Raw genomic sequence first — 24,672 nt, 5'->3', positions numbered from 1 at the left:
GACCCCAGTTTGAGTCTTGCCTACTTGAGATGTGTGGCAACATCGCCAAACTGGTTGACTTAAAAAATGCCTAGAAAGATTCTCAAACTTTGCAGTGATGCTCCATGTCTGTCATTTGCTTCTTACTATTACTGACGTTTAGCACTTGCGTTTGTTGACTGTTATGTTGTTTTTAAGGCATGGAGTTGCACCATTGACTTTGCAGCACATTTGGACTTGTTATGACATTGCAGAGTTTGTGTTGGTTTAATTTTGCTCAGCAATACTGATGGCTTTTTGACTGTGTGAACTGTCCTTTCTACTCCTAAATTTGGTCTGTTAGTACCATAAGTAAAATCCAACGGAGGCTAAAGGAATACTGGAAATCAGTACTATTGCCCTTGTTCTGCTTTACTCCAAGTTAAGTGGCTGCTGTAGTCCCAGAGAACCATAGAGCTGTGCTCTTATAAGAGAGGTGGCAGTCAAATCTCGAATCGCCGTACTTTCCAGAAGCAAAGTTGGGCCTTCGTTGTAACTTCTGTCACTCTGGGAAATTATCCTGTTGATGTTGCTCTGCGTCACAAAACAGCCAACTAGCAACTATGCTAATCTTTCTCGTGGATAATGTATGGACTGGACCTTAATGCAGCTGGAGCTTCGATTTTTAATCTTCTCCTGGTTCAAAAACAAACTAAACGCACATAATTTAATTTGTGACTGAAGGTTAAGTATAGGACAAATGTTAGATATAAAAATGTGAATAGTTAACCAAACTTAACTTGAGATCATGTGACTGGAAACTCTGGAGCGCTTTGCACTAAGTTTTTAGTAGTGTTACAAGTTTAGATTGTTGAATAAAACACCCATCTTTCTGGCCACTTGGCTTCTAGTAATCTCTAATGATCCTTATAAAGGTCATAACTTCTAAAGACTCACTACTGTCCTAATAAGGCTGTAAACAGAAATGATTTGATCCTTGTATCATTCCACCCATGTCTTCCCTCGCGCACCGTGCACACCCCCCCCCCCCCCCCCCCCCCCCCCCCCCCAGCCCCATCGAATTTCCTGGAGAAATTAGCCATAGTCATCCTGCATCTGTACAAAATGTGGGTTCCTTGCTGCAAAAGCTGTATCAGAGTTGACTAAGAGATGGAAATGTAACCTGAACAGTTACCCTGTATTTTTAGTGATTGCAGTGATTTTTTTTTTTTAATTTTTGGTTGGAACTTGACTTTTTGAAGCAGCAAAAGAATTTGAAAGTACATGGCACTGTTTCCATAATTTCCAAACAATTCATCCAGTGATGAAAAATGATAGCATTATCCAACGTAATGGTTATAGATCCAAATGAGAATATAATACAGAAACACACGTGTGTAGGCTGCAAATGGGGAATAAAACTTACTTGCCCCACTTTTTTGCATTGAGCAGGGCAACATCTTGTGGAAAAATTGGAGTGGGGAAGGCAATGGCCTAGTGATATCTCTGGGCAGTCAACCCAGAGACACGGAGAATGTTCTTGGAACCCAATTTTGAATCCTGCCATGGCAGATGGTGGAATTTGAATTCAATTTTTAAAAAGTAGATGTCGGGAATTAAGGGTCTAATAATGACCATGAATTCATTGCCGATTTCTAGAGAACCCCATCTGGTTCACTTTTATGTCCTTCAGGGAAGGAAACTGCCATCCTTGGTCTGGCCTACATATGACTGCAGACCCACAGCAGTGTGGTTGATATTTAACTGCCCTCTAGGTAGTTAAGGTTGGGCAATAAAATGCTGCCTAATTAGTGACTCCATCATCCCATGAATGAACAAAGAAAAAAAATTAGCAGCTATTATCTTTGTAAGGAACATTTGTAGCAGGATGCATATGGATCAAGAAGCAGGAGGAAAGGATCTCTTCAGAGATGTCTGTTACTAAGGAATATGGTGAAGTTAACTGTCCCCTTATGTAGATGCTGATCTATAATATGTAAGGTTTACATATTGAAAACTATTATGTTGATTTATTCAGAGATAATGGGAACTGCAGTTGCTGGAGAATCCAAGATAACAAAGTGTGGAGCTGAATGAACACTGCAGGCCAAGCAGCATCTTGGGAGCACAAAAGCTGACGTTTCGGGCCTAGACCCTTTGCAAAACGTCAGCTTTTGTGCTCCTAAGATGCAGCTTGACCTGCAGTGTTCATTCAGCTCCACACTTTATCTGTTATGCTGTATTTTGGCATTTAGCTTCATAAATTTTGTCTATTAAATGGGATCACATTTAGACAGTGGTGTTCGTTCTGTGCTTCCCAATCTATTCTTGCCCAAAGACCATCTTTAACAGTTAAATTTTGCTCCAGTCCACTGAGGAATTCTTAAAACAAAACATTAAATTGGCTTAATTGTATACTTTTTTAGCAGACTTCTAAATAAGGTGATTTATTTTGGCTAACGCTTTTGGTGTCACAATCTTTTCTGCTCTGACATTTCAGTCCTGTTTATCATCTTGGGATTAATGGCACCTATTCACTGCTATTTACCCATTTGTGATCTCAGTTGTGATCAGCCCAAACTTCAGTTTGGGTCTGACTGAAAATGGATTTAGATTTGGCAATAGATGCCCATTATTAATGTTAAATTTGAAATTGGCTCAGACACTGATTTCTCAATCTCTATTAAACCAGTGTTTTAAAACTTTATATTGAATATGGTCAGTGAGGTTTTGTGGGGCTCAGCCAGGATATGTCGTCCCATTCCATTGGCTTCAGTCCAGAGTCAACACTTTGCTTACCAAGACATTGTCAATTTGCCAGAATTATGGGTCTGGTAATTCAACTGTGGGAATAAGGGAGCAACTGATGCAGCATGAATGTGGGAATTTGTGTGGACTTCAGTCAACAACAACATTTCTGCAACACATTTATGTCTCCAGTCTTATGACCAGTTTGATTCAGGACGTGGGCTTAAAGGATACCTGAGACTGAGACAAGGATCCAGGAACTCCTCAAAAGCTTGATGTCTTTGTCTTTGGGTTTTTGTGCAGATTCTGATACAAGGCTCTGGGTTAGGCTGTCAGAATTTGAAGTTGTGGAGTTGTTTAAATTTATACCTCAGATACTTGAGCCACACTTAGGATAACCTCAGCATTCGAGGATGACTATTAATCAAAAGCTTATGATTCTGCTCTATCAGTACTACTTATTGTCCTTTTGTGACAAGTTTCATGTGTATCTGAAATCTTAAGAACACACACCACTCAAAGTAGCTTTGTGAAAGAGAAAACAACACTAGTTATTTGCCATGTGAAGGAACCAGTTCCTCTAAGGCCCATCTAGTGTTACTGCATGGTTTCTCGCTGGTTCCCTTTTTATTCTTGTCAGTAACTTGCTTGGCTAGAAAAAGATTTCTTTGCTAACTTTGATTCACCAATGCTACATGTGTCTCTGTGCTATTTCAGCCAACAGGCCCATTTCATTATAAACTGAATTGAATTCTCACTGAGAAAACACATCCCACTTGATATTAGAGATAATGGGAACTGCAGATGCTGGAGATTCCAAGATAATAAAATGTGAGGCTGGATGAACACAGCAGGCAAAGCAGCATCTCAGGAGCACAAAAGCTGACGTTTCGGGCCTAGACCCTTCATCAGACCTCTGATGAAGGGTCTAGGCCCGAAACGTCAGCTTTTGTGCTCCTGAGATGCTGCTTTGCCTGCTGTGTTCATCCAGCCTCACATTTTATTATCCCACTTGATATTGTACCTTTTGGGACGATTAATTTTTTGAAGGAACATTTTTAAAAATTAGGAAGGATGAGCCATTCAGCCTTTTATTGAGCCTGATTTGCTATTCAGTATCGTCATAAGCAATCATCTAGCTTTCACTTTGTACCCTTCAATCCCATTTAGCTTCAAGAATTGTAACTCCTTAAACTTAGTGTTTGGCCTCAACCACCACCTGTGGCAGCAACTTCCACAGGCTCACTGTGTAGGTGACGACTTTTTTTTGGTCCCAGTTCATAAACCACAGGAGAGGCCATTTATGAACTGTGACCCACTAGTTCTGGACCCCCTGCTTGTCTGGAACATTATTCTGCAAATACCCTATCTAGTCCTGCTAGAATCTTTTATATATAGGTTTTAAGTCCTGTTCCTCCTCTCTTCCCTTCACCACCATCCCTCCCCCATCCCAATTCTTCTAAAGTCAGTATAATCTGGACTGATCCAGTCTCTCCACGTGTCAATCCTGCCATCCCAGGAATCAGCTTGGTGAACCCTTTTTGCGCTGTCTCTATAGTTAGACCGTCCTTCCACATAGTGAAGGAGACTAAAACTGCTTAATTCTCCAGGTGTTGTCTCACCAAGACCCTGTACAATTTCAGCAAGGCATCCCTGCGCCTGTACTCTAATCCCCTCAGTATGAAGGTCAACATACCATTTGTCTCCTTCAATGCCTGCTGCACCTGTGTGCTCAATTTCAATGACTTATAAGGGCACCACAGTCTACCTGCACCTCCCCAGTTTCTCAATCTATCACCACTCCGATCTGCCTTCCTGTCCTTGCTATGAAGGTGAATAACCTCAACATTTTATCAGTATTGTACTTCATCAAATGTTTGCTTACTGGTTCAGTGTACAAATTGCACTTGAACATTCTGCATCCTCCTTATTGTCCAATCTCTTGCTTACCTTTGTGTTGCCTGAAAGATTATATATTTATTCCCTCCTCTAAATCATACTATATATTGTAAATATCTGGGGTCCAAGCACTGATCCCTATGGTAACCCACTAGTCATTGCTATTTTACTGTTTCCTGTCTTCCATCCAGTTCTGCACCCCCTTCCCCATCTCATGTGCTTCAGCTTCTGTGCTAATCTTCTATATGGGAATTTATGTAAAGTTTCGGGATTGCGATTTACTTAGACAGCCACTGGCTACCACTTAAAATCCGCTGCATTTTGAGAGGATATGTTACGAGTAGACTGCCAAAGCATGATTTCCCATTTTGTAAATCCATGCTGACTCTGAACAATCCTGGCACGCTTTCAAGTGATCTGCTATCAAGCCTTTTACAGACTCTAATATTTTCCCCATTACTGATGTCAGGGTAACTGCTCTATTTATTTCTTTATTCACTCTATCGCCTTTTTTTTAAATAGTACAGTTAAATTAATTACCTACCCTCTATGTGGGAACTGTTCAAAATCAGTGGAATCATGGAAGCTGACCACCAATACATCCATTATTTCTAGAACCACTTCCTTCTATAGTGTGAAGATGTAGATTATCAGGCCCTGGGGATTTGTTGGGTTTTTTAATCCCATCAGTTTCCCCACAGTACTGATTTTTCCTTCAATTCTTCTCCCTCGCTAGACTCTGTTCTCCAACATTTTTAGGATATTATTTCGGTCCTCCTTTTGAGAAGGTAGACCTAACTGTACAGTAATGAAGGATAATCAGATCAAGGATGTGATGTTAACTCAGTTACTGCATCAACCAGTAACTATTAATGTTTGAAGTTGGATAAAAGTAGATGAAGGATTATGGGGTATAGTGGATAAGTGATTTGAGCTTTCTGCTTCTGTATAGGATAAACACAGACAGGAAGAGTTTGGGCCAATGGCCTGTTTTTACGTTATCCTTCAACCATGCATAAAATGGCTAATATTAGAGGTTTCCTGTTGTCCCACCCAATGTGCTTCAAAATTGTGGTATTGGATTTGTTTCCATCTACAAACCAGGCAGAAGGGACCTCTTATTTAATAAGATATCACCTCAAACAGTGCAGTATTCCTGGATAATGTATTCAAGGCTCTGGGACAGACTTTGAAATGATGATCTTTTGGCTGGAAGGTGATTGCTGCCACTGCACCAAACATATGCAGACTTGTTTTTAAGAAAATTCTCATTGGGTTCACCATTGTCCCTACTCCATCCATTATTTTCTCTCTCATTTAAAGGTTGTTGAGATGGAAGTTAAACTTTTTTTTTGGTTTTCCCAATATTTGAAGTTCCTCATCTGCCTTTGTTCATGTGGAAATCTTTTCCCTTTTGGGTATAGATGATCTGCTTCCCAGTTGACCTTCTGGTTCAATAGCTACAAGGTGGATCAGGAAATCTCTCTTTTAATGGTGTGGACTCCATTTACTCGTGATTTACTATTGGGACTGATCTGAAAGCCCAAGTGAAATATTATTTTTCTCCTTCTCTCCTGGCCCTCTTTCTTTTTCTCTTTCCCTACCCAACCCATTTTGTGTTGATGCCTATTGGACTGTTGACCCTCTGATTCTTTGGTCAGTTGACCATTCTTAGAGTTTTTCCAAGTTGACTTCTTCTGAAGGAGGTACAAGTGGAGACTGTTCTCAAATAATCAAAGCATTTCCTTTAGCATAAGTTATTTGAAAACCAACTTTCACTTCCTAACTTGGAGACTGTACAAAAGGAAAGAATCAATGCCCAGGTGGAATTGGCTAACTTGGTTAAAAATGGAATTAATTAGGACTCAGCTGAGCCAAGTGAGATTCTGCAGTTACCCTTTTTACAAAAGAAACGGCTTACTGAATTACTGAGACATTGGTTTGCAGTTTGATATAATGTATTGGTTGCCAGAACCCCTCTTTTGGTGACCTTGTCATCTTTTTAAGTTGTTGCAACCTTGACCCCATTTAATTCTTGAGGGCTTGTGGTTAATGTCAGCATGCTTTTCGATTTGATTAACCACCAGACTCTCCGATTAAAATCAAAATGATTTCCTATTTACCCAACAACTAGGGTAGGACTACCTGGTTCCTCTTTCTTGTCCAGTGCAATCTTGCTCAATTTCTGATGTATCTTTTGTCTTTTTTAAAATTTAAAATCCTTGGTGTGCATTCAACCTATTTTGGGTGCAGTGGTCTGGCAGTTTGCCTCCTCACGTCCAGAATTTTTGTGGAGGGCACTAATGCCAAAGAACTGCACCACCATTCCACTCCCCATGAGTTCCTGATGCCAACCATGGAGACAGAATGCATCATTCCATCGTGAAGCATGTGTATTTGTTGTAACTGATCCCTGATGCTGCTCTAATTCTGTGGTATCAATGAACATGGATATTTTGTCTTTACTCACCTCTTTAGAGCCTGATCATGAACCTTCTTTTAATTTGAACAAGGTAATTCTGTACCTTCTCATTTCAGGTCATGATTTGCAAATGGGATGAGAAAAGTGTGTGTGTGTTTGGTATGCTGAAAAAGTCAGATGTTTGTTTTTATTATGTACTGATACAGTGAAAAGTGTTCTACATGCTATCCAAGCAAATCATGGCATGTGCACATAAGGTAATAGAATATAGTGATACAGCTATGGAAGATGCAGAGAAAGATCCGCTTTTGTATTTGAGGTCTTTTCAAAAGCCTGATAACAGATTTGAGAACTGCTTCCCTGTTTGGTATGTGGTTTCAAATCTCTTTCTACCTTCTGCCTGTTAGAGAGTACAACAGGGGTGGGAGGGGTCTTTGATTATACTGGTTGCTCTCCTGAGGCTGTGGGAAGTGTAGATGGAGTCAGTGGAAAGAAGGCTGGTTTGCATGATTGACTGGGCTATGTTCATAACTCTGATTTCTTGTGGTTTTGGGCAGAGCAGTTTCCAATACCAAGCTGTGATACATCTAGGTGGGATGCTTTCTAAGGTGCATCTGCCTTTTTTTAACAAGCTAAGAATAATTTTGTGGGAAAGCTTCTGTTGAAAACCAGCATAGAATGTATTGAGCTCATTGGGAAGGGATGCATTGTTGCCATGATTCTACTCGACTTTGCTTTGTAGCCTTTTTTAATCATGTAAGCCTTGTCACAATCAACGACGTTTGTGTGGTTAGTCTGGTATTGTGTCCTTGGTGTCTGGTTTTGTGAAGGTTGTACCTAAATTTCCTGTGTAGGTCAAGGTGGCCTGACTTGAATGCCTCAGACCTGGACTTCAGTAGGAAGTGGATCTGCTGGTTCATCCATGGCTTCCAGTTACAGAACACTCAAACTCCTTTTGGCGTGTAGCCCCCTACACACTTTCAGATGAAGTCTGACTCTTGTGGCATGCTTATGAAGGTTGGCACTAAGTTCTTCAATGTGGACCAGTCTATTGAATCTAGGCAGTCATGTAGCATTTCATCCATTACCTTAGATTAGCACTTTATGATTTTCTGTACTGAATCCTCACTTCAGTTTCTGCTTGTAAGCCAGGAGAAGCACAGCATTTATGATCTAATTTCCCCCTACAAAAAAATGTGGGCAGGGGATTGAGTGGTAGTTGTCTTTGGTTGTACAATAATGGTCAAGAACGTTCAGATCCATTAAAATGTCACTTGTCCCACCATGGTGTTTTGGCAGTGCACCCTGAAGTTGACCTGGTTGAAGTCACCAGGTATGATGAAATGAGGCCTCTGAGTATTCTGTTGAAAGACAATTTGTAGCCTTATGTATTTCATCATCACGTGCACCCTTCTTTCCCAAGTAAGGTGGGATGTAAACTACTGTGAGGGTAGTGGAAGTAAAATCCTGCAGCAGGTGGTAGGGATGGCACTTCACCATTAGATATTCTATGGCCCAGGAGCAAAAACTAGCCAGAGTTGCCACTTCTGAGGACCAGGAGGTGTTGATCAGGAGAGCTGGCGTGCGGACATGAGCTGAATATTCTCTCCTGTGCTATAGCACTTCCAATTCTATGCTGTTTTTAAATAAACTCTAGAATGATGTACACAACCTGTGGATTGTTTTAATTCCTTTTTTCTTTCTTTATCTTATGACAATACTTGTTCAAAGCATAAAGTAAGCTTTTGAAACTGGCCCAGTGTGGTGGGGATACTAGGAGGGTATTCCATTCAAAATCAACTTGTATCCAATTTGAAAACCCCCTGGTCTGACCTATTTGGTGTTCAGGAAACTTCTCTGGCCATGTTTGTATGATGGAACCTCAGATGCGGAGGATAAAACTATTGTGCCGTTGTCCCATTTCAGGCTCTTTGCAAAAAGTAATGGTTAATGTCCCTATCTTTCTAAATAGGCTTAGGAAAATAGGTCCTAAATTTGGATATGTTACAGTAATGGTAAATGTGGATAATTGAACTTTAATTTCTGGTTTTTGTCTTATAGCTAAAGCCACTCCTTGGACTGAAGTTTCATTTTGGTGCTGTGTAATTGCTCCATTGCTCAAAAAAATATAGTCCTTCTACATTTTGTAGATGAGGCTAGTGACGTCAACGAGCTGTGACAGGATCCAGGATGCCTGTGTTGCTGATGTCTCGGTGCTTCCAAGAGTGACATCAGTGAGACTGTGTGCAGACTTAGTCACCGTTCGTGACCTGTGAATTAGCATCTCTGGTTACTCCATTCCAATGCAGCTTGGAGGGCTTCTTCATCCCTCTCTATCTGTTTTTGTTACCTTTTTGAGCCACAAGATTGTCCTTGGGGGTTCCTTTGTATTTTGTTCTGCCAATGCTGCAGTCCTTAAAGAATGCCACATTTCTGAAGATAGGCCCTGACCTGAAACATCAGCTTTCCTGCTCCTCTGCTGCCTGGCCTGCTGTGTTCATCCAGTTCCACACTGGTATATCTGTTACTGCTGAATGATGGGTTTTTTTCGTAGAAGCTGAACTATTTCCAGCGCTTAAAGGAAACATGAACCAAAAATGGCTGCGTTGGTCACCTGACCACAACATAGCAAGCTTCATGACCGCCGCAAGGAATAAGCAAAATCCTCTATCAAATTACCACTTCTGTCTAAACCAGGAGTTAGTGTCAAGAAATTTGGACATAATGGGGGCGGTGGTGATAGCTTTCCAGTATGTAGACAAACTTGAAAAGACAATGGAGTTAGATTCTGAAATACACAGTAATTTCAACTTTCTTTTGAAGATTAGAAGTAAGGGAACATGAAGCTGTGACAGCTGGAACTCTCGCCTGTCTGTTTCAGGGAAGACTCCACCTGGTTTAAAAAGCAACTCAGCGTGTGTGTGTTCATTTTGTTCGTTCTCCCAGTCTGAATCAGTTCCTTTAATAACAAAGTGTGGAGCTCAATGAACACAGCAGGCCAAGCAGCATCTCAGCACAAAAGCTGACATTTCGGGCCTAGACCCTTCTTCGGAGAGGGTTCTGAAATAAATAGGGAGCGAGGGGGATAGAGGAGAAGATAGGTGGGTGGGGGGGGGGGGGAGAAAGAGACTAACCATAACCCACCCTCCACTGACCACTTCTCCCACCTCCAACACAAGTCCTCCTTCAGGACACCACCCCCAGGCCTCCTAACCTCCCTTGACCTCTTCACCTCCAACTGCCGTCAGACATTAACCGCCTCAACCTCTCCACCCCTCTCACCCACTCCAACCTCTTCCCTGCAGACCTTCCTTCCACCTTCCACCTTCCACCTTCCACCTTCCACCTTCCACCTTCCACCTTCCACCTTCCACCTTCCACCTTCCACCTTCCACCTTCCACCTTCCACCTTCCACCTTCCACCTTCCACCTTCCACCTTCCACCTTCCACCTTCCACCTTCCACCTTCCACCTTCCACCTTCCACCTTCCACCTTCCACCTTCCACCTTCCACCTTCCACCTTCCACCTTCCACCTTCCACCTTCCACCTTCCACCTTCCACCTTCCACCTTCCACCTTCCACCTTCCACCTTCCACCTTCCACCTTCCACCTTCCACCTTCCACCTTCCACCTTCCACCTTCCACCTTCCACCTTCCACCTTCCACCTTCCACCGCAGTATGGCGCACTGACCCCTACATCGCCGAGGCCAAATGCCAACTCTCTGACACCACTTAACACCCCCTTGATCATGACCCCACCCCTGAGCACCAACCAATCCTCTCCAATACCATCCGTGACCTCCCACACACAGCCTCCAACCTCATTGTTCCCCAACCCCGCACGGCCCGTTTCTATTTCCTTCCCAAAATCCACAAACCTGGCTGACCTATTGTCTCCGTCTCTGTCTCCACCTGCTCCTGCCCCACCGAACTCATCTCCACCTATCTGGACTCCATTTTCTCCCCCTTGGTCCAGGAACTCCCCACCTACGTCGGTGACACCACCCAAGCCCTCCACCACCTCAAACTTCCAATTCCCTGGCCCCCAACACCTCATTTTCACCATGGACGTCCAGTCCCGATACACCTTCCATCCTCAGGCAGATGGCCTCGAGGGCCTCCACTTCTTCCTGTCCCACAGGCCCGACCAGTCCACCTCCACTGACACGTTCGTCCAGCTGGCCGAACTCATCCTCCCCCTCAACACTTCTCTTTTGATTCCCCCCACTTCCTACAGACAAAGGGGGTGGCCATGGGTACCCGCATGGGCCCAAGCTATGCCTGCCTCTTTGTAGGTTATGTGGAACAGTCCCTCTTGCGCTGGCCCCAAACCCCACCTGTTCCTCCATTACACTGACTGTATCGGCGCCGCCTCTTGCTCCCCAGAGGAGCTCGAACAGTTCATCCACTTCACCAACACCTTCCACTCCAACCTCAAGTCCACCTGGGCCATCTCCAACACATCCCTCCCCTTCCTGGACCTCTCAGTCTCCATCCCAGACAACCAGCTCGAAACTGATGTCCATTTCAAGCCCACCGACTCCCACAGCTACCTAGAATATACCACCTCCCACTCACCCTCCTACAAAAATTCCATCCCCTATTCCCAATTCCTTCACCTCTGCCACATCTGCTCCCAGGATGAGGCATTCCATTGCCATACATCCCAGATGTCCACCGCCACCTCCCACCCCCCCCCCCGCAAAGTGGTCGACAATGCCCTTGACCGCGTTTCCTGCAACACATCCCTCACACCCCACCCCTACAATAACCGCCCTAAGAGAATCCCCCTCGTCCTCACATACCACCCCACCAACCTCCGGATACAACTCATCGTCCTCCGACACTTCCGCCATCTACAAGCCGATCCCACCACCCAAGACATTTTTCCATCCCCACCCTTGTCTGCCTTCCGGAGAGACCACTCTCCATGATTCCCTTGTCTGCTCCACACTCCCCTCCAACCCCACCACACCCGGCACCTTTCCCTGCAACCGCAGGAAGTGCAACACTTGCCCCCACACCTCCTTGCTCACCCTATCCCAGGCCCCAAGATGACTTTCCATATCAAGCAGATGTTCACCTGCACATCTGCCAATGTGGTATACTACATCCACTGTACCCTGTGTGGCTTCCTCTACATTGGGGAAACCAAGCAGAGGCTTGGGGACCACTTTGCAGAAAACCTCCACTCGGTTCGCAACAAACAACTGCACCTTCCAGTCGCGAACCATTTCAGCTCCCCCTCCCATTCCTCAGACGACATGTCCATCCTGGGCCTCCAGCAGTGCCACAATGATGCCACCCGAAGGTTGCAGGAACAGCAACTCATTCCGCTTGTGAACCCTGCAGCCCAATGGTATCAATGTGGACTTCATAAGCTTCAAAATCTCTCTCTGTCCCCCCGCACTGCATCCCAAAACCAGCCCAGCTTGGCCCAGCCTCCCTAACCTGCCCTTCCTCTCACCTATCCCTCCTTCCACCTGAAGCCACACCTCCACTTCCCATCTACCAACCTCATCCCACCTCCTTGGCCTGTCCGTCCTCCCTGGACTGACCTATCCCCTCCCCACCTATACTCTCCACCTATCTTCTCCTCTACCCATCTTTGGTCTGCCTCTCTCTTTCCCTTCTCTGAAGGGTCAAGGCCCGAAATGTCAGCTTTTGTGTTCCTGAGATGCTGCTTGGCCTGCTGTGTTCATCCAGCCCCACACTTTGTTATCTTGGATCCTCCAGCATCTGCAGTTCCCATTACCTCTGAATCAGTCCCCTTCCCTTGTTAGCTTTCCTGCCTATGTTGTGTGTGCATTTAATGTGGTGTTGACGTCTTATTATCTATTAACCTAAAACGGCTAAACAAATCCCTCCTCTCTCTTTTACTCCAGAAAACCTTGGTAATTGGCTAACTTTGAGCTACTTTTTTTTAAACTGGTGATCAATATGTAATTTTATAAATATTTTGCGGGAACAAAACCAAATGGAGGCCAAAAAGAGGGGAAGCTGTATGGTCTATTTCTCTCTGGTCAATAACTTTTCTCTCACGGTGTTTATTTTGGTTTTTTTTTTAAAAAAACAGCCATAAATGACTTCTAATCTAACTGAAGGCTGTTATGGGTTGATCAGATGGGCATCACCTTTTTAAAGCTTTAAATTTACAATGTGATTTTTCTAGAATAAAATCTAAACCTTGTTTTCTTTTTTGCAGGTATCGTGGGTTTACACTCGTGCTAACCTTCCTGTTTTACACCAGTTATCACTTGTCTCGCAAACCCATCAGCATTGTCAAGGTACGTTCACAGCCAGACCATAAGGCAAGAGAAGTAGGCCATTTAGTCCATCAAGTGTTTGCTGCCATTTGATGAGACTCTCAACTCCATATTTCTTGCCTCCCACCGCCACCTCCCCCCCCCCATGACCCTTGAGTCCTTTCTGATTAAATATCTGTCTCTGCTTGCAATATATATTTTAACCCAGCTTTGACCACCTTGTGTGATAAAGAATTTTGCAGACTCACTGCCTTCAGTAGACATTTCTCCTATGTCTATACATGTGTATGACACCTTATTCTGAAAATGTGCCACCTAGTCCTATACTCTCCCACAAGAGGGGGGGATAAATCTCACCACAACCTGTCAAGTCCTCTTAAATTATAGTGTGTTCCAATGAGTTGCCTCTCATGCTTCTAAATTCCAATGAGTACAGGGCAGTTAAAAGTGCTGCATCTGGCAACCAGATGGAGTGGGAGACTATTGACTTAATTGCTCTTAGCTTCTGGCTAGCCAACAGATTCACTCAAGCACATCTCTACCACTCCAGAATCCTCTGCTGTGATTCTTTTCGATCTGTTAAGAAGGATGTTGTTACACTGAAGACAGTTCGGAAGAGATACACCAGGATGTTGCCTGGAATGAAGGGCTCCAGTTGTGAGGATAGGCTGGAAACTTGTTTCTGGAGCATAGGTTCAGGAGTGACCTTTAGAGGCCTATAAAATAATGGGGGGTGTCGACAAGGTGAATGATACGGGTCATTTTATCTACTCCCAGGATGGGGGATTTCAAGATTAGGGAGTGTATTTTTAAGATGAGGAGAAAGATTTTAAAAAGTACATGAGGCAGTAGTTTTACACTGTAGTTTGTGTGTGGAATGAACTGCCAGAGAATGTGGGTTGGTATGTGAAAATGAAATGTTCAGAGGGATATGGGCCAAGCACAGGCAGATGGGACAATTTTTTTCCTTGCTTTGGGATTATGGTCTGCATGGTTTGGATGGACTGGTTGGATTGAAGGGTCAATTTCTGTGCTGTATGAGTCTGACTCGATAATCTTGTTTCATCAAATGCTTGACTGTCTCATTTTACTTGTAAATAAGTTAATCATTCTGTTCAAAGTTGTACACGTTCTCTGAATTATGATATTCAGCGAGTGACCACATGCCACAGTTCAAGGTCACAGTGAAAATTTGAGTTAATGCTTGCAAGTAGGTCCATCTGTGACAGCTTTTCTGAAATGAGGCAGATACTTTCTAGAGGGTGGTGTGGGGAGAGGTGAAATCTTCAGTTTTGAAAGGACTGTCCAGAAATGTTGCAGTCTATTTTTTTTTTTCTCTTTCCCTGCCCTGATCTAATGGGCACTTGCTTAAAACTGAGCCCCATGCTAAAAGTAGGTTCCTGAGGGCCATTGCCTTGACCCATCATGTTTATTAGCCCAATACCTAACTTCTGGACTACAGATGCCTAAATGGCTAGTTTGTTTTCCTCTCTGATCACTGCATGTTCTTATTGCTGTTGGCTTTGGTTCACCAAGATTGTGGGTTATAACTCCCATTCCTGGAGCTTAGACACAATCTCTATTCTGACATATTAGAGCAGCATAAAGGGGGCTCTGCAGAAGTGCCATCCTTTCAGCTGAGATGTCGAATCAAAAGTTAAGGTTAGTTTTGGCGTTTGCCAAAGTAATGGGGGGGTGGAAGGAGATCTCGCAGAGTCCCAACCAACTTTTTCTTCAATCAACATGAGAAGATGAGTTCAAATTGATTACCAACTCCATAACAACCAACACTATACCAAACATGTTAAATATCGTTGGCCATTGCAGACTTCAGGACATCCTGAAGATGTATTTTGTGTAAATTAAGCAAAGAGCTCTTGTGGCATATGGTAATGGCTTCCTGGACCAGATGCAGGGGCAACATTCAAATCCCACCTAATCCTGAGGTGTTTAATAACTGTCTAAACAGCAAGGTTAAAAATAGTCAATGACCTTTTTTTTGCCGTCTTTCAAAGTGGCCTCATGCACATATGTCGATAGAAAATTCCCAGCAGTGTGCTTGATGTTGAAGAAAATTTGAAGAATTTGGCTTCTTTCTCCCTGTAATTATACTCTGCTTGTTTTTTTTGTGGTTTTTTTCTCGTTTATACATCCCACCGGTGAGGCTCTGATCAAGATCCATAGTCAACAAGTGCTGGTGTTCTAAGGGTTAAACTGGTTTCTAATTTGCAAGCTTGAAAACTCCATTCAAATTAGATGCTTATGAAAAACCAGCCCTACTTTGCCTATTGACAAATGCATGTGTTTGTTTGGCTGGACTATTCCTGGCTTAGAACTGTAGAAATATCTGGTTAATTTTAGCTGTGAAATCATCTATTTTTAAAAGTAGAAGTGCACAAATGGGCCAGTGGCTGTTTTCCTCATGTTTCTAAAATTACCTTCTGCAATTATTTCTTACAGTCCCTTTTGCCAGCATTTGGCCCATATCCCCCTCAACCCTTCCTGTTCATATACCCGTTTAAATGCTGTAATTGTACCATTTTTGATAGAATGCTGTCCTTCAATGTCAGGGTATTAGGGTTCAAGGGCATTGAGCCCACATATCACACACGATGCAGCCTTAGATTTACTGTCATATAACAATACAGTGAAAAGTGCAAAGAGTTGCCACTCTGGAACCATCTTTTGGATTTCTAAATTTAAAAAGCAAGAGGCTTAAAGCAGTAGATTTGCAATTTGTCAGGTAGATGTCAGTCCAACGGCTCAGCTATCCTACGCCTACTTGGCTGCAATCTCTCGCAATAAGTCAGCCAGGCCCTGAACCGGGTTTCTTCCCACCCCACTGTGCCCCCCCCCCCCCACCCCAAAAAAAAGCCTTAAGCCTGTGCCCCCTCAGTGGGGGGAGGGGGGAGTCCCCGGTGGGCTGCAGGTTCAGTGCACCATTCCTGCTGCCATGGCTCCTATGGCCATGCCCTGTAGGATCTCGGACCTGGCTCCTACTCAGATGCTATCTGCCTCCACCGCACCTGCTCCTGACACGTCTGAGCCTGAGAATCACTGAATCCATCAAAAAAACCCCTCTGGAGGCAACGGTACCAACAACATGGTTGAAGATGTGACGGGAGTTTTGGATGTGACTGGTCCCACTGCATGGTGCCCAGAAGCTGCTGAGCCTTCTCCTTAGGAGATGAATACTGCCCACCCCACTGCTGCTGCCATCTTATTTAAAGGTTTCTGGAAATACATTTGGAGGTGGTGCAGGAGAAGCTACAAAACTGATATTTGGAATGAACAGGTTATCTTACAAGGATAGTTTGGACAGCCTGGACTTCTATCCTTTGGAGTTGAGCAAAGGCTGACTTTGGCATTTCAACAAATATCCTGTGTGGTTTCAATAAGGTGCATGTTGAAATGATGTTGCCTTTTTGTGATCCCCCATGTTAGCGGCTGTAGTTTTAAAATTAGGGACTGCCCTTTTTAAGACAGATGACTTTTTTAAAGTTTGTGCTACTTTGCCTGCACCCGCAGCTCCTCGTTTTCATGTTTAATCAGCCCCGTCCAGCTGGCTGCACCACTTTGATACCGTCTGATCAAGTTTGTTTATTTTTGTCTATTTTATAAATACTTTACAGAAGCTTTCATTTTCCTTCTCCCTAGAGTGAACTTCACAAGAACTGCTCAGGAGCTGGTGGCCATGGATCCACGAGTCGCCGTGACAATGACACTTGGTGTGACTGGGCACCATTTGGTAAGAATCTCTGCTCTTGCTACCTCGTGGGTTAAAATGCCAAATGACTCCTCCATCACATCTTGGTTGTATGAGAAACACCCATTCTGTTTTTTCTATCTTCTTGTGCTTACTTTTGGCTTGGCTTCCCCATTATGTCGTTTTTTTCCCCCACCCCCGAATAGTGATTCACTTTCTCTTTAGTGTTGGTATCCAACAACTTTGAGGCTGTGCTTATCAATCCAGAGCTTGTTCAATTTCACCACTTTAGGTGTGAATTCGAGCTTGTGAGCTGGTTAACTCTATATGTAACAATGTCATGGATTACGCAGAACAAAAACAGGAAATGCTGGAGAAACTGTAGGTCTGGCAACATCTGTATGGAGAGAAGTCAGAGTCAATGTCTCCAATCAGGAGTCTTCTGAACACCCTTTACCTATTTCAATTGTAGTCAGCTATCCACTCGACTCGTGCACCCACCTGTCTATTCTGCAAAGTGCCAGGGGTTTGCTCAATAAGCCACTAGACACATTGTCCCTTTCCCCGTCTTCTCTGTTGCACTAATGCACCAAATTTTGATTTATTTGTTATTCCCAGCTTTGTCAAGATTCAGCCAAATGAACCAACCAACCAACCACAGGATAGGAGAGGGCCTAGTTGGGGAGAATACATAAGCTGTTTCTCTTCCTGACTGTGGTAACTTCTGCTGCAATGTGCCATCACCAGTCCTCTGGAGTGAGAGACGTTGCTGTCCTTAATACAATGTCTGGTATATAAACTGTCAAAATGCCTGTAAATAGATCTTGCACCCTGTACCAGACCACAGTAATCCTAATAGTGAGCTAATAAGAGACCTTGATCAAAGAATTCCTTGCCTTTTTTAAACCCTGGCTTGTTGGAATAGGTCAGTCTGCTCAGTTCTTTGGTTAGTAGCTGAATATACAGATTGTGACTAAGGCTAAAAACCAACATGCAAGTAAGTGTATTTTAGACTAAAACTGTATTTGAACAGAGATCTATACAACCACACATCAACGAATACCAGTCACGGTTGGACATAGAGCAGTTTTTCCGCCGTCTTCGCCTCCATGCCTACTTCTTCAACCGGGAACCTAACCCTCCTTCCACTGACCCCCTTCACCCGCTTCCAACACAAGTCCTCCTCCTGGACACCACCCCCAGGCCTCCTACCCTCCCTCGACCTCTTCATCTCCAACTGCCGTTGAGACATTAACCGCCTCAACCTCTCCACTCCCTCTCACCCACTCCAACCTCTCCCCCGCAGAACAGGCAGCCCTCCGCTCCCTCCGCTCCAACCCCAACCTCACCATCAAACCCGCAGAACAAGGGTGGGGCAGTGGTAGTATGGCACACTGACCTCTACATGGCCGAGGCCAGACGCCAACTCTCCGACACCACCACCTACTGCCCCCTCGATCATGACCCCACACTCGAGCACCAAACTATCATCTCCAACACCATTCACGACCTCATCACCTCAGGGGACCTCCCACCCACAGCCTCCAACCTCATTGTTCCCCAACCCCGCATGGCCCGTTTCTATCTCCTTCCCAAAATCCACAAACCTGCCTGCCCTGGTTGACCCATCGTCTCAGCCTGCTCCTGCCCCACCGAACTCATCTCCACCTATCTGGACTCCATTTTCTCCCCTTTGGTCCAGGAACTCCCCACCTACGTCCGTGACACCACCCACGCCCTCCACCTCCTCCAGGACTTCCAATTCCCTGGCCCCCAACACCTCATATTTAGCATGGACGTACAGTCCCTATACACCTGCATTCCGCATGCAGATGGCCTCAAGGCCCTCCACTTCGTCCTGTCCCGCAGGCCCGACCAGTCCCCCTCCACTGACACTCATCCGCTTAGCTGAACTCGTCCTCACCCTCAACAACTTCTCTTTTGACTCCTCCCACTTCCTACAGACTAAGGGGGTGGCCATGGGCACCCGCGTGGGCCCCAGCTATGCCTGCCTCTTTGTAGGTTACATGGAACAGTCCCTCTTCCGCACCTACACAGGCCCCAAACCCCACCTCTTCCTCCGGTACATTGATGACTGTATCGGCGCCGCCTCTTGCTCCCCAGAGGAGCTCGAACAGTTCATCCACTTCACCAACACCCTCCACCCCAACCTTCAGTTCACCTGGGCCATCTCCAGCACATCCCTCACCTTCCTGGACCTCTCAGTCTCCATCTCAGGCAACCAATTTGTAACTGATGTCCATTTCAAGCCCACCGACTCCCACAGCTACCTAGAATACACCTCCTCCCACCCACCCTCCTGCAAAAATTCCATTCCCTATTCTTAATTCCTCCGCCTCCGCCGCATCTGCTCCCACGATAAGACATCCACTCCCGCACATCCCAGATGTCCAAGTTCTTCAAGGACCGCAACTTCCCCCCCACAGTGGTCGAGAACGCCCTTGACCGTGTCTCCCGTATTTCCCGCAACACATCCCTCACACCCCGCCCCTGCCACAACCACCCCAAGAGGATCCCCCTCGTTCTCTCACACCACCCTACCAACCTCCGGATACAACGCATCATCCTCCGACACTTTCGCCATTTACAATCCGACCCCACCACCCAAGACACTTTTCCATCCCCACCCCTGTCTGCTTTCCGGAGAGACCACTCTGTCTGTGACTCCCTTGTTCGCTCCACACTGCCCTCCAACCCCACCTCACCCGGCACCTTCCCCTGCAACCGCAGGAAATGCTACACTTGCCCCCACACCTCTTCCCTCACCCCTATCACAGGCCCCAAGATGACATTCCACATTGGCAGATGTGCAGGTGAACCTCTGCTTAATGTGGTATACTGCATCCACTGTACCCGGTGTGGCTTCCTCTACAATGGGGAAACCAAGCGGAGGCTTGGAGACCGCTTTGCAGAACACCTCCGCTCAGTTCGCAACAAACAACTGCACCTCCAGTCGCAAACCATTTCCACTCCCCCCTCCCATTCTCTAGATGACATGTCCATCATGGGCCTCCTGCACTGCCAAAATGATGCCACCCGAAGGTTGCAGGAACAGCAACTCATATTCCGCCTGGGAACCCTGCAGCCTAATGGTATCAATGTGGACTTGACCAGTTTCAAAATTTCCCCTTCCCCTACTGCATCCCTAAACCAGCCCAGTTCGTCCCCTCCCCCCACTGCACCACACAACCAGCCCAGCTCTCCTCCCCGCCTACTGCATCCCAAAACCAGTCCAACCTGTCTCTGCCTCCCTAACCGGTTCTTCCTCTCACCCATCCCTTCCTCCCACCTCAAGCCGCACCCCCATCTACCTACTAACCTCATCCCACCTACTTGACCTGTCCGTCTTCCCTGGACTGACCTATCCCCTCCCTACCTCCCCACCTTTACTCTCCATCTTCGGTCTGCCTCCCCCCCCCCCCCCCCCTCCCTATTTATTCCAGTTCCCTCTCCCCATCCCCCTCTCTGGTGAAGGGTCTAGGCCCAAAACGTCAGCTTTTGTGCTCCTGAGATGCTGCTTGGCCTACTGTGTTCATCCAGCCTCACATTTTATTATCTTGGAATTCTCCAGCATCTGCAGTTCCCATTATCTCTATACAATTAGTTTGGTCATAATTACGGTACTTTGAATTGCAACGCAGCAAAGATATTTCTCTTTTGCTATCTTTTCAATGTCACATTAATCCTTGAATACTTGGCTAGCATTTTATTGTGCAAATAAAATGCTAATCGTGTTGCCACACCAGTACTGACTTCAAACCCCCAGCTTTTTTTGCCAAAGCTGGCAAATGGCACTAGGTAAAGCGGCCATGTTAATTACAATATAGCCATGTTGCACAATGGAAGCCCTGAAGCTTTTCCAATGAGTTTAAATATTTCCCACTTTATCAAGACCCAGCCAAAATGTCAAGCTGCCACGATGGAGTTGCAGGTTCTGCGGTATTGTGTTTGGAGTGATGTCTCCATGGCTGCTTTGTGTGCTGTACTTTGCAGCAGCCAGTCTGAAACCTTGACTATTGAGGTCACTGCTTGGAAAGTTGTAGAAGCACTTTTTTGTTTTGTCAGAGGGGGTTGGACTTGGGACCTTGACCAACATGACCAGGTCTTTAGCCCAGTTGTGCACTGTTGCTTTTGTCCATTTTAATGAAAGAACTAAAGCATAGATCCACATTTTCTCCAGTTTAATGGAGGTAAATATGAGGTGCTGCAATTTGAAAAAGCAAATCAGGGCAGGACATGTGCTCTTGATGGTAAGAACCTGGGGAGTGTTTCTGAACAAAGAGCTGTGGCGTGTAGGTTCATAGACCCCTGAAAGTGGTGTCCCAGGTGGACGCACTGGACAGTGAAGGCAGTGTTGGGTATGCTTGCCTTTATTGGTCAGTGCACTGTGTAAGAGTTGGCAGGCCATGTTGCAGCTGTACAAGGCATTGGTTAGGCCACTCTGGAATACTGCATTCTATTCTGGTCTACCTGCTGTATGGAGGATGTTCTGAAACTCAAAGGTTCAGGAAAGATTTACAAGGATGTTGACAGAGTTAGAGGGTTTGAGCTATAGGGAGAGGCTGAATAGGCTGGGACTATTTTCCCCTGGAGTATCAGAGGTTGGGGAGTGACCTTCTAGAGGCTTTTAAAATCATGAGGGACGTGGGTAGAGTAAATGGAAAAGGTCTTTTCCCTGGGGTGGGAGAGTCCAAAGCTAGATGGCATAGGTTTAGGGTAAGATGGAAAGATTTTTAAAAGGGACTAGAGCAGCAACTCTTTCAGAGTGGTGTGTGAATGGAATGAACTGCCAAAGGAGGTGGTAGATGCTGGTACAATTGGACTGAAGGGTCTGTTTCTATGCTGTACAGCTGACTTCAAATGACTTCCTTTTTAAAAACCAACCTCTTCCTTAAGAAATTGCAGCTAACCCTGATCCTGTTCTCACTTACCCACATTCATTCATTAGCCACAAAATGAAGTCTACTGAAAATTAAATCGTTTCTGCTTGAAGTTCCATGTGTGTACTTACCAAGAGTCTGCTGAAAAGAAATAAGACAACAACTTAACGTGCAAGGTCTCTGGCTGAATATAGAATTATGTTCTGTTTTGATACCTTTAGAGAATTACTGCTACATAGTCAAATGTATGGAGGTTAGTTGCTTGCTAACTGATTTTAATTCTGAAATCAAATTGAACCCTGGGACCTTCACAAGTTTGTTTAGTGGGGAATTCAAAACCCATTGTAATTGTCAGACTTTGAAGTGTCTACATTTTTTCCAAAAGCAGTAAACATTTGTGAGCCATTATCAAGACACAAATGGGTGCTGGAGCAAATGCTAGGATGTTAAAGTGATCTTTCACTGGAAAGGCAAAAATATTTTAATAGTACTACTTGAGGATGGTTATCTCCATCGAATCACTGCAGGTGAAGGTACTCTGTGCCATTGGGTCAAAAGTTTCTTGCATCTGGCATTATCCAAATCAGCACTGAAGAGGAACTGGGAGCTGATGGTGTTCTCCTCTATTGGCCATGCTGATTTTTTAAAAAATTTTTTTTCTTTCTGGGTAGTAGGGGCTGTGGGTTTGTGAGGCCAAAGACACTTTGTCAAGTGGAGCCATAGGTGGGGTGGGGCTGGGGTGGGTGGTGGGGGGGCACGGTGGTGTGGAGAATATTCAGTTACTTAATTCATGTTCCCTTTATTTCAGATAAACCCAACTACAGGATATTGTTTGGTGCACTAGATAATTCCTTCCTGATAGCCTATGCTATTGGCATGTTTTTCAGGTTAGTATTCAAGAAATTCAGACAATATATACCTATTAAATTTTGTTTTTGGATATCCATGTTAGTATTCCCAAAGTTCCACTGAACTCTGAACTTTTTGCCCCAAATTTAAAACTTGCCATTAATCCACCAGCCTGTCAGTTTCATTTTGTTCTGAATGATGGGCACCAAAATGGCTATCATGTGATCATCCGAATAAAGGAGCCAATAAGTGTTTATCATGGGACATTGGTTGCCGTGTATTGCTCTACCAGACTTTGATGCAAAACACCAAATTCAGCTTGGAACATTTTTTAGTTTGTTGTGAGAAATTTTGTTTCTTTAATTTTTTTTAAACAAAACTGCCCGTAATTGCAAATGTTCAGGAATGTTTTTTCACTGGCTGGTTTAAAGTTTGGGAACGTTTCTGTGGAGTAGATGAGGAGTCACAGACTTCTTGATAGTTGACATTGAAATCTGAAGAACACGTTTATCACTTGATATCCCAGCACAGATGATTATACCACCTCTGGAGCAGGTGGGACTTTTAACTTTGGCCTCCTGGCTTAGAGATAGGGACACTGACTCTACATCACAAGTCCACACTGAGATTGGAATTCCTGCTCTGGATGGGATGCTGTTCAGAAGGCTGGTATGGACATGATGGGCCGAATGGCCTGCTTTCACACTCTAATGATTCTGTGACTGTATTCTCTGTAGCATTCCTTAGCTTTGTCCTCCCTTGGGTTATCTAATGTCGCATGGCCTAGTTGCCCAGGCTATAGCTGACAGATCTACAGAAGGAACACTTTATTAGTAGTTAATCATCATCTTTTATGTCAATCTCTGACCACCCCATGTCCACAATGGGTACTAGATGAAACATAGATGAATTAGTAGCAGCAGAGTTCCTGAGAACTGATTTTAGTGGAAAGAGCTGATGACACAGCTTTGATATTTTTAATTCCTGTGTATAATGCAGAATGTTTTCCTCGGTCCCGTAAGCAGTTCACCAGTTACTTGGGAACTGGTGTGTAGAAATGATTTCTAATTACTCTGACTAGTTTTTAAACTTGCCTCCTGTGTTTTGTTGCAGTGGTATTTTCGGTGAGCGGCTCCCTCTGCGATATTACCTGACTGTTGGGATGTTGCTCAGCGGGTTATTCACAGCACTCTTTGGGTTTGGATTTTATTGGAATATTCACAGTATCTGGTACTACACAATTGTACAGGTCAGTCACAATAGATTGTGGACCCCTACTGTAGGTTTCAAGTAGCAATTACATGTGTGGGCTGTTTACTTATGTTATCACTGTCACCCTCTTAGACATTTCCTAATGTCATTTTGAGATGATTCTAATGCCCATTGGATTTGTTGACCGATATAATGCTCTTGTAGATGTAAGAGCAGGCAGCTGATGTCTTAGCAAAATACATTGGCTAATATTCTTTACCCCCTATTTAAAGTGTTAAACTGAGGTATGATTTATAACCAGCCCAAATGCAGTCAGCCTGAGTCAAAAGCTGTGGTTTGAGTTCCATCCCAAGACTCATGTTGGTAATGTAGTGACCCAGCAGGTGGAGTGTCAACTTGCAACTTACACCTGAAAACACATTCACAGCTAAACTGTCCTGCTCCTGTGTGTCCACCACTGACCTCACACACTGTTCAAGTGCAACAATCATCTGTGCTGATCCTTTTTTTTGCCCATGTTCCTATTGCTGGACTTTTAACGTGTCTGTCTGTGTCTCTTTATCTATTTCCATTCTATTCTGCTCCCAGCAACCCTTCTTCCACCACGCGCCCGCCGCCCCCTGACATGCATACCTTGCTGGAAGTATCAGGGAAGGGCTGAAACCACCACTTGTCATGGACCAGTTACATTGGTTGGATTGGGATGAG

The 24,672-nt window shown here is 44.7% G+C and overlaps 1 protein-coding gene across 1 annotated transcript in view; it reads left to right on the top strand.

Annotated features, from left to right (window-relative positions):
* Nucleotides 1-24,672, top strand: part of slc37a2 (solute carrier family 37 member 2) — a 53,026-nt gene that overhangs the window by 7,531 nt on the left and 20,823 nt on the right. Inside the window, exons 2-5 of the mRNA XM_048562379.1 lie at nt 13,236-13,317; nt 16,954-17,044; nt 22,712-22,790; nt 23,866-24,001. Coding sequence (XP_048418336.1) covers nt 13,236-13,317; nt 16,954-17,044; nt 22,712-22,790; nt 23,866-24,001 — 388 coding nt within the window. The remainder of the gene's footprint in view (nt 1-13,235; nt 13,318-16,953; nt 17,045-22,711; nt 22,791-23,865; nt 24,002-24,672) is intronic.

The sequence above is a fragment of the Stegostoma tigrinum genome, chromosome 32 (genome assembly GCF_030684315.1).
Source record: "Stegostoma tigrinum isolate sSteTig4 chromosome 32, sSteTig4.hap1, whole genome shotgun sequence".
NCBI classification, from domain to species: Eukaryota; Metazoa; Chordata; class Chondrichthyes; order Orectolobiformes; family Stegostomatidae; genus Stegostoma; species Stegostoma tigrinum.
Note: the sequence above shows the minus strand (reverse complement) of the source record. Positions and strands in the feature narration are given on the sequence as shown.